General features: G+C 40.7%; 1 protein-coding gene across 6 annotated transcripts in view; it reads right to left on the bottom strand.

Moving 5' to 3' along the window:
* The window catches only part of LOC140186135 (disabled homolog 2-interacting protein-like), a 606,748-nt gene that overhangs the window by 55,172 nt on the left and 537,684 nt on the right, over nucleotides 1–13,892 (bottom strand). For all 6 annotated transcript variants that reach the window (XM_072240039.1, XM_072240040.1, XM_072240038.1 and 3 more), the window contains 2 exons: nucleotides 3,171–3,315; nucleotides 1,096–1,240 (listed from right to left, as the gene is read on the bottom strand). In XM_072240039.1, the coding sequence (XP_072096140.1) occupies nucleotides 1,096–1,240; nucleotides 3,171–3,315 (290 nt within the window). The remainder of the gene's footprint in view (nucleotides 1–1,095; nucleotides 1,241–3,170; nucleotides 3,316–13,892) is intronic.

Consider the following 13,892-nt stretch of genomic DNA (forward strand, 5'->3'; position numbering starts at 1 on the left):
GTCACATCAATGAGCAAAGAAGTTATAATAATTCAGGAAAGCTATAAAAGCTGTAAGCAGAACACTGAAAATTACCAGAGAGGAGGTTCAGTGAAAAAAAGTGAAACAAATTTTTGAATGTAACCTGATTTTCTTGGTTACAGTAATCCTAACGTGGTTTAAATTTGTCTGCTAATTAGATTATATTGTAATCAAAGATGGATGTAACACACATTTACTACTTTTTTCTTTAGAGGTTGATAATTATTAATCCCAATTTTAGTCTAACAGAATCTTGGCAGACAATATATGGATAAATTATACAGGGAAAAATTATTTCAAAATTTCTTTAGCCTGAGAGTGGTGAATCTGTGAAATTCATTGCCACAGGTGGTTGTGGAGGCCAAGTCATTGGTTGTATTTACGGCAGAGGTTGTGATAAATTCTTGATTGGTCAGGGCATGATGGGATACAGGGAGAAGGCAGTAGATTGGAGCCGAGGGGGAACTGGATCAGCCATGATGAAATGGTGGAGCAGCCTCGATGGGCCAAATGGCACAATTCTGCTCCTATATCTTATGGTCTAAAATTCTCCTGAAACTTTCCTGCAGTGACTAAAATTCTTACAAATGAAAATCAGAGGAAATGGCACAGATAGAAACTAATATTTTATTTAACCCTGATGATTGCTGATTACGCACATTAAAAACCATTTCTAAAGAAAACAAAGATTAAGCAGATTAACTGATGTTTGTGAATGAAAATAGATTTGGTAATCAACATATGATGCCTTTCAGTCTAAATGCACAGCTGTGGCTTAACGCAAGTTAAAAAGGAATGAAATACAAAAGAAACTGTAGACTTGCCAACTGAAAATGTCACGGAACATTACAGATACAGTCCACAATTAGTACACAGAATTCTAATTCCAAGAAAAAAATTATGGACCTGCAACGGTAACAGTCCCTCGATGCTGCCTAGCCAGTTGAACATTTCTAGTATTTTGATTTTGTTTCCTTTTAACTACCTGGGCTGATCTGCCATGTATTTCCCAGCAATTCACAAAAAGAAAAACCACACAGGAAATCTGCACTGAAAAGCAATAGGATGACTAACCAGTAAGAATTAATGATCTTGCAGAACGCCAGCTCGCAGCACATCTTTAGGTTGCTCTGATGCTCAGCGAGGTCTCCTGATGAGCATTTGTTTGAATCTACCTCACAATTTTCATCTGATTCATACAGAGCCTTGATGAACTCTCCTGTTAAACATAAATAATCATGTTAAATCTCCATGATATACATATGGAAAACTAATTTTGATTAGTGGAACATTAATATTATAAACCAGATCTTCTGGTTTAAGATGGCGCTGGTGAAGCACAGTGATGACTTGCTGGCAACATACAAAACCACTGACTACTTTTTTAATTGCACTCTTTCTTGAAAACGATCACTGCAATCAATAGCTTGTGACTTCCCTTTTGGAGTTGTGCTGTTGTACCACCTGTACGACCCGGCACTTTTGCAATGTGAAATAAAGTCTCGAAGGTGCAGGATGGTTGCAGCATGGCGTGTATGGGCTGAATCAAGGCAGTTGGGCCCGGGCACGGGAGCAGGGCACAAGCCAATGTTGTGCCATTGCTGGAGAGGGCTTGGAGCCAACCTGAAGCGGCAGATCCAAGGCTAGACAGAGTTGGGCCCGAGAGCAAGGAAGAAGCTGATGTTTGATCGAGTTAACTGCCACGCCAGATTGGAAAGATCAAGCATGGGCCTAACTGAGGTGGCGGTGCCCGGGCCTGAGAGCATTTTAAAGCAGCAGGGCCCAGGTCTGATAACAAGGAACAACCTGCTGTTTGGTTGATTTAAGCTCTATGCCAAATTGAAAAGGTCAGGGTGTCAAGGCCACTGTTTAGTTCACTGCTTTGCGAGGTTTATTCGTCTCTGCGCTGTACTGAGGCAGTGGCCTGTATTAACAGGCTCCTGGGGGGGCAGCCATGATGACTGGCAATGCGGCTGTGAACTCATTTTCATGAATTTCAGTAGTGAATGTTATTTGTTTCCTTTTATTTTTTATACTATTTGTTTTTTTTCTGCACACTGGGTGCTTGACAATTTTTTTAAAAATGGGTTCTATTGGGTATCTTTGTTTTGTGGCTGCCTGCAGGAGACGAATCTCAAGGTTGTATATGGTTTACATACTTAGATAATAAATGTACTTCGAACTTTCAAACTTAATATTAAAAAACTGCCTTTCAAGCTTTTTGCGAAGCCTTAATTGAATGTGTATTCAAGCACAATATACATTTGGGATTCAGATTAAACCATTTAGGTAAAAAAATATTTCCTGCAGCTGAAATGGTTAAAAAAAAGGAATGGTGACAAAATAGGTAGCCCCAGAAATTTATCATATTTCAAATAATAGGGCACTGGTGAATATTGAAAGGCCTAGATAGAGTGGATGTGGTAAGGATGGTTTGATAATGAGGGTGATTGACTATAAGAATGTTAAAATTATTCGGAATTGAGCTAGCAAAGATAAATAGTAAGGGTTTCAATAGCAGAAGAGATGAGGCTGGGGTAAATAAGTGTGATGTTAGAATACGTTGCCATAGAATCATTGAGTTATGCACCACTAAGTCACTTTAGCCAACCAGTCCATATTGACCATTAAATATCTATCTACAGTTTATTCTTGACACCCTGTTTCCTACAGTGGGGGAGTCTAGGGTCAGAGGGCACAGTCTCATGATACAAGGACGTCCCTTTAGGATGGAGATGAGAAATTTCTGTAGCCAGAAGGTAGTGAATTTGTGGAATTCATTGCCGCAGATGGCTGTGGAGGTAAAGTCACTGGGTACATTTAACGCAGAGGTTGATAAGTTCTTGATTAGTGAGGGTGTCAAAGATAATGGGGATAAGGCAAAAGAATGGGGTTGAGAGGGATAATAAATCAGCCATAATAGAAGAGCAGAGCAGACTGGATGGACTGAATGGCCTAATTCTGCTTTTAAGTCTTAAGGCCTGACAGATTACAACTAGAGATTATTCACAACTAATATTTGACATTTCCAAAGTTACGTATAACATTTTTCAAGTGTTAGTATTTGCCTGACTATTCAGCATTTTCTTTTGAGACCGAGAGCGAAGCAAACTCTATTTGCAACCCCCCGCCCCCCCAATTTGATGTACCAAGTGCATCCTGGAGATACTTCTGCCCAACCAACTTCAGATACTCTTCTATTGCTTTGGTTGCCAAGGTGTTCTCCCGAAAAATTAGATGCTCGTTGTCCCCACAGCGATCAACTTCTGACATCATTAAATCTGTTAAGAAGTCCTGTAAAGAGAATTGTAAAGCTGAGCCAATTAAACTATTAATTGCTAAACATTAATTAAATCCATTCTAAATTTTACAATGATATTTACTTAAGAAAACACTGAAAAACACTTGGGACTTAAACTGTGTTTTGAATCTTATGAGACTATTCATGCAAAGGTTATTAAAATATTTTCAACAACTGCTTCAGTAACAAGTATGAATCTGTTATAATGCTATACCATTTTGAGCATATCTCCCAATGATGAAGTGACTGAAAAAATAACAAATTGGAGAAGCAGCTGCAGTTATAAACAAAAAACAAGGTCCAGAAAGGAAACAATTTTTGTTTAATAAATGATCAGTACGATATTTTACAATTTTCTTTCGCGAGCATGGCAAACTTCCTGAGATACACAATCTTTAGTGAACAGGCACACACTCCATGTCACTTTTTGAGTTGTGCTGGCTAGGTAAGAGGCAATGTCAATCAAGGGCAGCCTCTCATCTTTTACCCACATTTATGTTGCCCATCATTCTTCAAAGTAAGTTTATTATTGAAGTAAATATATGTCACCGTATACAACCCTGATATTCGCTTGCTTAAGGGTATTCACAGTAAATTGAAGAAACACAACAGAGACAATGAAAGGCAACACCCAATGGGACGGACAAACAACCAAAATGTAAAAGACTACAAATGTGCAAATACAAACTTAAAAAAGGAAATAATAATAAATAATTATCAAGAACATTACATGAAGAGTCCTTGAAAGTGAGTCCATAGGCTGTGGGAACAGTTCAATGATGGGGTGAGTGAAGAGCCTGATGGTTGAGGGGTAATAACTTTTCCTGAACTTGGTGATATGGGTCCGGAGGCTCCTGTACCTTCTTCCTGATGGCAGCAGCAAGAAGAGAGCATGGAGTGGATGGTGGGAGTCCTTGATGATGGATGCTGCTTTCTTGCAACAGCGTAGATGTGCTCAATGGTGGGGAGGGGTTTACCCGTGATGGATTGGGGCTAGCTCTGATTCACTGAATTAAGAATCCTGACCACCTCAAATGTTGTGTTGCTAAATTCCATCCATGGCTCAGATTTCTTGAATACATCCCCAGTGGTAGAGATTCTTGGATATTATCCCTCCAATGGAAATTTAACAGGTTATCCTGGCTCTCATCATGTATTTTCTTTTGTTGAATTTTCATATTAAAAAAATTAATACATATTGACTACATTTTCATGTTGTCTAAATTAACACATATTGACTAGATTTTCATATTGATTAAATTAACACAGCCCCTTGTAAAAATGGTGTCTGAAGAAAGCCCATTCACCTCCACTGAAGACTCCAAACCGTCCTTCCGAAGGAGGTGACACAAAGCTCAGGTTCATTGTCACCTGATTGTAGAAACACAATGGCTAGAAAAGTATTCTCACCCCCCCCCCACCAGAAGTCTTCATGTTTTATTGTTTCTCAACATTGAACCACAGTGGATTTAATTTGGCTTTTTTTTTGACACTGGTCAACAGAAAAAGAGTCTCTCCTGTCAAAGTGAAAACAGATCTCTACAAAGTGATCTTAATTAATTACAAATATAAAACAAAAAATAATTGATTGCATAAGTATTCACCCCCTTTAATAGGATACACCAAATCATCACTGGTGCAGCCAATTGGTTTGAGAAGTCACATAATTAGTTAAATGGAGATCACCTGTATGCAGTCAATGTGCTTCAATTGACAGAGATAAAAATACACCTGTAGCTAGAGCTCTAACTACTGGTGAGTCAGTATCCAGGCAAAAACTACACCATCAAGACAAAAGAACACTCTCAAGCAACTCTGTTAAAAGGCTATTGAAAAGCACAAATCAGGAGATGGATATGAGAAAATTTCCAAGTTACTGAATATCCCTTGGAGTACAGTTAAGTCAATCATCAAGAAATGGAAAGAATATGGCCCAGCTGTAAATCTGCCTAGAGCAGGCCGTCCTCAAAAACTGAGTGACCGTGCTAGAAGGGGATGTGAGGGAGGCCACCACGAGACCTATGACAGCTCTGGAGGTATTAAAAGCTTCAGTGGTTGAGATGGGAGAGACTGGGCATACAACTATCGTTGCCCGGCTGCATCACCAGTTGCAGCTTTATGGGAGAGTGGCAAAGAGGAAGCCACTGTTGAAAAAAAATTCACATGAAATCTCAGCTAGAGTTTGCCAGAAGGCAAGTGGGAGACTGTGAAGTCACCTGGAAGAAGGTTATATGGTCTGATGAAACCAAAATTGAGCTTTTTAGGCATCTGTATATGTAAGTGTATGGGTAGGTGTGTGGGTATGAAAATTGGCACGGCAGGAAAATGATTAACAATTAGGAATTTGTGGGCCTGTTATGTTGGGCAGATTAACCCTTGACACTAGATAAGGGGAGAACAATATGATTCTAGTCTACTGGATAACATGCCTAAGAGCAAGCTAAAAGTGCTGATTTGTGTAAAAGTAATTAACCACCTTGTCTCTAAAGAATGTTTTTTTTACATTGGTTGGTTGTAAGATTAATAGGATGCATTATCCTTGAGGGGGCAAAGGCCAGTTGTTACAGGTCACCTGACCGTGGTACTTGCAGGAATGGAGGATATATGTTTGCTTAATATGTGGCCAGGCCTTGGATTGGCCCAGGCTGGGGTCATGTAAGCGTTGGATTGGATGCTCGGCCCCTTCCAGCTGGAGTGGGAGATGGCGATAGTGCTATAAAGGTGGGAAAGTTCTTTCTTGGGCAGACCACTCGCCTGGGTCCCACCTTCAGGCTGAGCAGCTAAACCGGCACCAAGGACCTCCACCCTAACCAGTCCACGGTCGATCGCCTGCCTCAGGGACCATGCAGACATTGCTAAGTATACTCGGGGGTGTAGACTACTAGAGGTCACTTAAGTTAGCCCTACTTATTAGTGGTGTAGGTAGTGTACGATAAAAAACATTTCTCTCAACTATTTCCTTCTCTGTATTAACAATAAAGTGAGTCTTGGAGGAACTACCAAGTCTGGGTCCATTTGTTCAAGCAAAATCAAATAGTTGCAGCTTCCACCTGTCACGGTTATTCTTATTGGGTATCAGTTTTGTGGAACACCATCACACTAAACACTTTGTCTGATGTAAGCCAAAATTTGCACATCACCAGAAACATACCATCCCTACTGTGAAGCACAGTGGTGGCTGCATTATGCTGCAGGGATACTCCACTGCAGCAAGTCCTGGAAGGCTTGTGAAGGTAGAGGGTAAAATGAATGCAGCAAAATACAAGGAAATCCTGGAGGAAAACCTGATGCAGTCCGCAAGAGAACTGCGACTTGGGATAAGATTTGTTTTCCAGCAAGACAATGACTCCAAGCATAAAGCCAAAGTACACAGGCATAGCTTAAAAACATAGTTAATGTCCTGGAGTGGATGTCAGAGTCTAGACCTCAATCCAATTGAGAATTTGTGGCTGAATGTGAAAAGGGCTGTTCACTCACAATCCTCATACAATCTGACAGCGTGAGCAGTTTTGCAAAGAAGAATGGGGAAAAATTACAGTGTTCAGAGACCTATCCCCACAAACTCGAGGCTGTAATTGCTACCAAAGGTGCATCTACTAAATACTGACTTGAAGGGGGTGAATACTTGTGCAATCAATTATTTTGTGTACTTAATATTTGTAATTAATTTAGATCACTTTTTAGAGATCTGTTTTCACTTTGACATAAGAAGAGTCTTTTTCTGTTGATCAGTGTCAAAAAAGCCAAATTAAATCCACTATGATTCAATGTTGTAAAATAATAAAACCTGAAAACTTCTGGGGGGGAGGTGTGTGAGATGGTTAATAAAATATGATTCAAAACTCATGTGAAGAGTGCAGCACTGTTAAATAGTAAACAGCTCACTGTCCTAGCAACGCGATCTCAGTGGTAGCAAGCTGTTCATTAGTCTCACAGCTGTGGGAAAGAAGCTGTCACCTGGTGCGGCAGCCCTAGTCCTGATTCTCCTGTATCCCTCCCTTATGGCAGAGTGTTAAAGAGATTGTGGGGGGGGGGGGGGGGGTTGGTGGTAGCGATCCTCAACACTACTTCAGATCCTTCCTCTACAACACTCCCAATACACATCACAAATAGGGGAGAGGGAGACCCGGGTGACCCTCAGCAGTTTTCACCATCCTCTGTAAGGTCTTGTGGTCTAATACCTTGCAGCTTCCATACCACACAATGATAGAGGCAGGCAGGATATTCTCGATGATGCTCCTATAGAAAATTGGTAGATTGGGGGTGGGGGGCCTTGCATGCCCCAATCTCCTCAAAGAGTGCAGATGCTGCTGTGCCTTCTTAACTAACAAGGAGGCATTAGTCCAGCTAAGAATGTCTGTTATGTGCATACCAAGGAACTTTGCTTTTCACTCTCTCCACGGCAGAGCCATTAATCTGCAATGGAGAATGGTTGCTCAGTGCTTTCCTGAAGTCCACAATTGTCTCCTTTGGTTCATCCACATTGAGACTCAGGTTATTGTTCTCACACCATTTGACATACCTCTCTACCTCTTCTCTATATGCAGACTCAGCATAGTTGATTGTGAAGCCAACCACCGCAGTATCATCAGCGAACTTGATGATGCAGTTTGAGCTGGATCTGGCAGTGCAGTCGTGAGTCGGCAGCATGAACAGCAGTGGGCTAAGTACATAGCCGGGGGAGGGGGGGGGGGCGCCACTGCTCAGCATGATAGAGCTTGCGATATTGCTGCCAACTCAGACTGACAGGGGCCTTTCCATCAAGAAAGCCAAGATCCAGTTATAGAGAGCAGTGTTGAGTCTAAATGAGAAGAGTTTACTAACAAACCTCTTGAGGGTTGATTGTGTTAAATGTCAAGTTGAAGTCAACGAACAACATCCTGGCACATGAGGCATCATTTCCTAGGCGGGACTGGACGGAGTGGAGGGCCAAGCCTAAGGCATCATCAGTGGATTAGTTCACCTGTTAATCTGTTGGTGTTGTCTACTGCGTCCTGAGTTCTCGATGCAATCTCCTCTACGTAGGTGAGACTCAACTAAATTAGGGAACCACTTTGTCGAACACCTTTGCTCAATCTGCAAAAAGCAGGATTTCCCAGTGGCCAAGCATTTCAATTCCAATCCCCATCTCCATTATGACACGGCAGTCTAAGGCCTTCTCTTCTGCCATGATGAGGCCACTCTCAGGTTGGAGGAGCATCAGCTCATAATTTGTCTGGGTAGACTCCAATCTGATGGCACGTACATTGATTTCTCTAGTTTATGGTAATTTTCCCCCTCCCTTCTTCAATTCCCATTCTGTCTCTCCTCTTACCTCTTATCCTCACCTGCTTATCATCTCCCCCTAGTGCTCCTCCTCCTTCCCTTCCTCCCATGGTCCACTCTCTTGTCCTATCAGATTATTTCTTCTCCAGTTTTTTACCATTTCCACCTATCTTCCAGCTTCTTACCTCAATTCTCCCCCCCCCCCCAACCCTGCTCCACCAACCTGGCTTCACCTATCACCTTCTAGCTTGTACTCCTCCCCCTCTAACGAATATACTTGTTCTGGCTTCTTCCCCCTTCTTTTCCAATCCTATGAAGGGTCTCTGTCTGAAATGTTGACTGTTTATTCATTTCCAAAAATGCCGCCTGGCCCTCCAGCACTGTGCACGTGCGCGTTGCTTAACTCTGGATTTCCAGCACCTGCAGAGTCCCTCGAGTCTGAAAAAATATCCTTCCATTGTTAAGTGTACAACAGAAGGCAAAGCTAAGATATCACACAGACCCCCAAACAACAAAACCATCGCAAATTTCCCATTGCAATTTTTGACAACTTAATGCACAGGATAATATTCTAAGAATTTGAGTGGCAGGCTAGCAGTAGAATTCTACTAGCCAGCAAGATTGAAGACTGCAGGCAGGTGCTCCTGAGTCTATGTTTCACACTTCTGTGGATCATGAATTTGTACCACAGCAGAAGAAAATAATACCTTATCATATTTCTTAACCCAGCAGTGCACAAAACTGACAAAAACGTGTCTGATCTTTAGTAGGTGAGAAACCCACTACAAACACTGACATTTGCAAGCTTTCCATACAATGTGGAGATTATTTTGGAAATATCATTAATTGGATTGTTTCCATGAATTCAAACCATTGGAATATCGTAAAATGTGTACTGAACGTACAGAACACCAGCTGCAAATGTTAAGCCTTTGGGTTCATGGACAATAGGATGAGAAGAATGGAATTGACTGCCAGCAAGCTTCCCCATTTATTTCAGTAATGGTGCAGTTTATCATCATTCAGATGATTCTGGCAGGAAAGAGGTGGTTGGGGCATTCAATACATTTGCACGATTAGGTATCAGTAGGCAATATCCAAGATAATTAAAATGGTTTATAAGTTTTTTTTTCTTCCCTGCCCAAGACAGATGCCTGGTTTTTAATTTCAGCCACTGAAGTCATCAGCTGAGAGCTAATGAAAGTCACTCAGCAAAGACTAATCATGGTGATGTACAGATTTAAGATATGAACTGATTCACATATATGGCAAGGAGCTAACTCTTCGTATTAATTAGAGCCACAAGATACACGTTCAGGGCATGCACTTTCATTTTTTTTTTAGAGATACAGCACTGTGCAAAAGTCTTAAGTATATACATCTATGGTGCCTAAGGTTTTTGCTCAGAACTGTAGTATTGCACTGTACTGCTGCAGCAAAAAAACACAACTTCATGGCATGTGAGTGAAGATAAACCTGATTCTGATATGGGTCTCTATTGTGGACTGAGAGTGGGAAGGCGGCAGGGAGAGGGGAATCGTGGTTGGGGGAAAAAGGGAAAGGACAGGAAAGAGAACGAGAAGCACTAGAGAGACATTCTGTAATGATCAATAAACCAATTGTTTGGAATCAAATGATTTTGCCTCGTGTCTCAGGGCTGGATGTGTCTGCACCCACCCCTGACACTCCTTCTCTGCCACCTGTCCCACAACCCTCACTCGGGTGTTCCACCTTCCTCATTCCCAACATCCTTTGCACCCACCAGATTTACAAACTTACTCTCCACACCACGTTGACAAATACCATACAGTACAAAGGTCTTGGTCACCCTAGCTATCTATGTGTATGCCTAAGAGTTTTGCGAAGTATTTTACATTGAGAAATAGGTCCTTCGAGCCACACTGCCCAGCAATTCTTCCCCCCCCCCCCCGCCCACCATCCCAATTTAATCCTAGCCGAATCACAGGACAAATTACAATGACCAATTAACCTACTAACTGGTATGTCTTTGGACTGTGGGAAGAAACTGGAGCACCCAGAGAAAATACATTCTTAAATGGGGATTAACACTTGAGCGGAATTTAAGTATAATAAGAGACTAATATTAATGTGAAGGCCATGAAAAGCAAAGCATTTTTTCAAAACTGCTTTAAGTAATAGCTTTTTGATGAGCATATGCGATCAGGTTTTAAACAGGTCACATCTGTTTTAACATGGAGCCAAGTAATCTAATATAACAAATAAAGCTTTAAATTACCAATCATTCAAACAAATGACAGGCCAAATGTTAGGATCGATCTGACGTGATAAAAAGATTCAGTTTGCCTGGTCTGGAAAATTCCATTATTACATCTTATTTAATTTTTAATCCTAACTGCTTTTATTATGTGCAGAAATGTGTTTTGCATATTGGTATGAAAAATTGGACTGTATTTCTTTTTTAATGACAATGCAGACAATCTTTAAGGTGGACGTAAGCAGAGGTTATTATAACAAAATACACTCCAGATGTAACATCCAAGCTAATCACAGGTCTGCAAAAAAAAATCAAACTAATTAATCAGTCACAAGAGGAAAACTTTTATTTCTGCCTGTTAAAACTGAGTTCAGCAAGAAAAAGTAAGCAGAAGATCTGAAGATTAACTCAAAATAACAAACCTTTGCATGAATTTTTAATTGTTTGTGTAGTTCATTTTGGAAACAAATATCAGCAACCATATAATCAATGCATTTTGTTTTCAATTATGATGACAATCTTAGCAAATGAATACTTCCCTTCGAAATAATTCAAACACGAAATATACGAAGAATGAATAAAACAGAACATCAGAAAGATCAGGAACAGGGGTAGTGGTAGAGGCAGATATACAAGGGACATTTAAGAGACTCTTAGATAGGCACATGGACGAAAGAAAAATGGAAAGCTCTGTGAGGGGGAGGGTTTGATTCATCTTACAAGTAGGTTAAAAGGTTGGCACAACATTGTGGGCCAAGGGGCCTGTACTTTGCTGATCTATGCATGAACGATATATGAAAGTACAAGTATTCCTGAATATTAGCCTCAAGTTTATTCAGAATATCTGTTGCAATATTTTGTAAACTATTTCAATTTTTTAAAATAAATCTTTGAATATGGGATATAACTGCAGTGTAGCAAGAACACTAAGGAACCTTTCCAGACTGCCAACCTGAATAAAATTCAAACAGGCAAACTCCATACCATTAAAATTAAATTAGCATATATATTGCTTAAAATCACACAATGGCATTGCGAACAGTTTTCAGGAGGCTTATGTAAGAGAATGACATGCTGAGTTGAAACTGGAAACAGAAGAGATTCAGACATCCCACCCTGCAAAAACTCATTTCAGGGAGGTAGCACCCCTCCGTCCCCGCAACCCCATATCCCCCCCTCCCTCCCGGTCAACCTCCAAGGGTGTATGTAATACTTTGTTTAGTGATTTTGTCTCATCTGTAAACCAAGTTGGGTATATGCAGAAAATGTGATATTAAAATATTTACATATATTATATTATATTATCATGTTTATTCTATTACAACTTTAAGCAAGTCTACAGGGAGTTTGGCCTCATCATGTACGACATCAATTGAGTAGCTCCTTAGCAGCTAGCCAGCTAGTTTAAATAGCCTTAGCTATGCTAATGAACGAATGACACCTTGTTAAACTCACCTCAACATGTCGTTTACATTTTAATCCACTATGGGCAATAGAAAAGTCACTGTTGCAAACAGTGCAGTGAGCAACACTGTCATTATTTTTGAGGTCGACTGTAAAGCCCGCCCACAGAGAAAACTGATAGGTCTACTTAGCACGAAGAGAGACCAATCAGGATGTTCACTCTCGCTCTCCCTCTCCAAAAAATCAATTTCCAGGATATTGTATAAAATTTCTGGGCATTAGGGAGCTGCTATCAATATGCGGGAGATTCCCGGAACTTCCGAGAGAGGTGGGATGTCTGCAGATTAGGGTTCTGTAGAAAGTAGTTCCATAAAGAATTATTTTCCTGTGGTACCAGCACAAAGGCTCCCCAAGGATGGCCTGGGAATGAGATGGCACAGAACCAAATTCAGCAAAAAATCAAAATCTTCAAGTAATGGGGGGGGGGGGGGATGGTGTAAAATGGGAGGCAAGGAGCTCAATAAATAAATAGGTTTTAAATAGAGAACAAAAGAACGTGGCTTTGTTTTAAGCGTGCTTTGGAGCAAGCCTCATTCAAGCCTTTTAGAATTGCAGTGGAAGAGACCCAGTGAGCCCTTCAGGCTGAAGGAGTTTGTTGTTTCCTCTCTCTGATCTCTTTGGAAAACATTGCCATAATTTAGACAGGGCAATCATTACAAAAAGTTTTAGAAGCAGGAGTCAGGCATAAATTAGAATTTTTACAAAAATATTTCAACTTATTTACAATTCATACTAACCTTAAATAGGAAGTCAAGTCCACAAGCTTAAAAAAAGTTCAAGATATTTTCCCCTTGTTCTTAGGAGAAACAAAATATGACTAAAGCTGTTAAGGGAAGAAATAATAAGGAAAAACCAGTCAAAGTGACAGGTGGCACAAACAGTGGTTTTCAAGGCGTCAAAGTTTTGAAAAGTATTTTTATTGAGTTTCCAAAGATAAGAAGAGCAATGTAGTTTCCCAATTCCTCTTGGCCTCCCTTTACTAGTAAACCGTGTGCATTGTTAGTACAAGTGTTTTTGCAACAAGTTCTCTTTGATGGGAGTGAGGTAGAAAGCCAAGAGAGTGCGGAAGCTTTTGAAGAACAAATTTAAAAATATTTCAGTTGAGAAAGACATAGTCCCACAACCTAGCTGCTCAAACGATTTAAATACATATTACTTGCAATGGTCCCTCATCCCCAATTTTGTTAAGAGGTGCAGACTGACATTAAGTGCTGTCAGACTTTCACAATTTTGGACCCCTGTTCGGGTGTGTGGCTATTCAATAACAAGCTTAGAATTAACGGTACGTGGCATTTATGTCCATTAGAAGCCCTTGCCATGCTGGCATCCTGCCTACTTCTCAGGAAATGCCACTTTAAATCCCTCATTTTAACACTTGTGCCTACTTGCATGGCATTAACTTCAGTCCCCACTGTCAGACATGATCCTAACAACCACTTGGTAATTAGATTGGACATGGTGAGACAACGGGTAACATCAACAGCATGAATGAGTTCATTTAATACCTTTGGTAATTACTACGCAGGTCAATTTACAGCTACGGGGGGGGGGGGGGGAAACGCTGCAGGTTGCCTATGTGAATCATTTCTTTGGCTAGTCACTCCC

Source organism: Mobula birostris, chromosome 22 (assembly GCF_030028105.1).
Source record: "Mobula birostris isolate sMobBir1 chromosome 22, sMobBir1.hap1, whole genome shotgun sequence".
NCBI lineage: Eukaryota > Metazoa > Chordata > Chondrichthyes > Myliobatiformes > Myliobatidae > Mobula > Mobula birostris.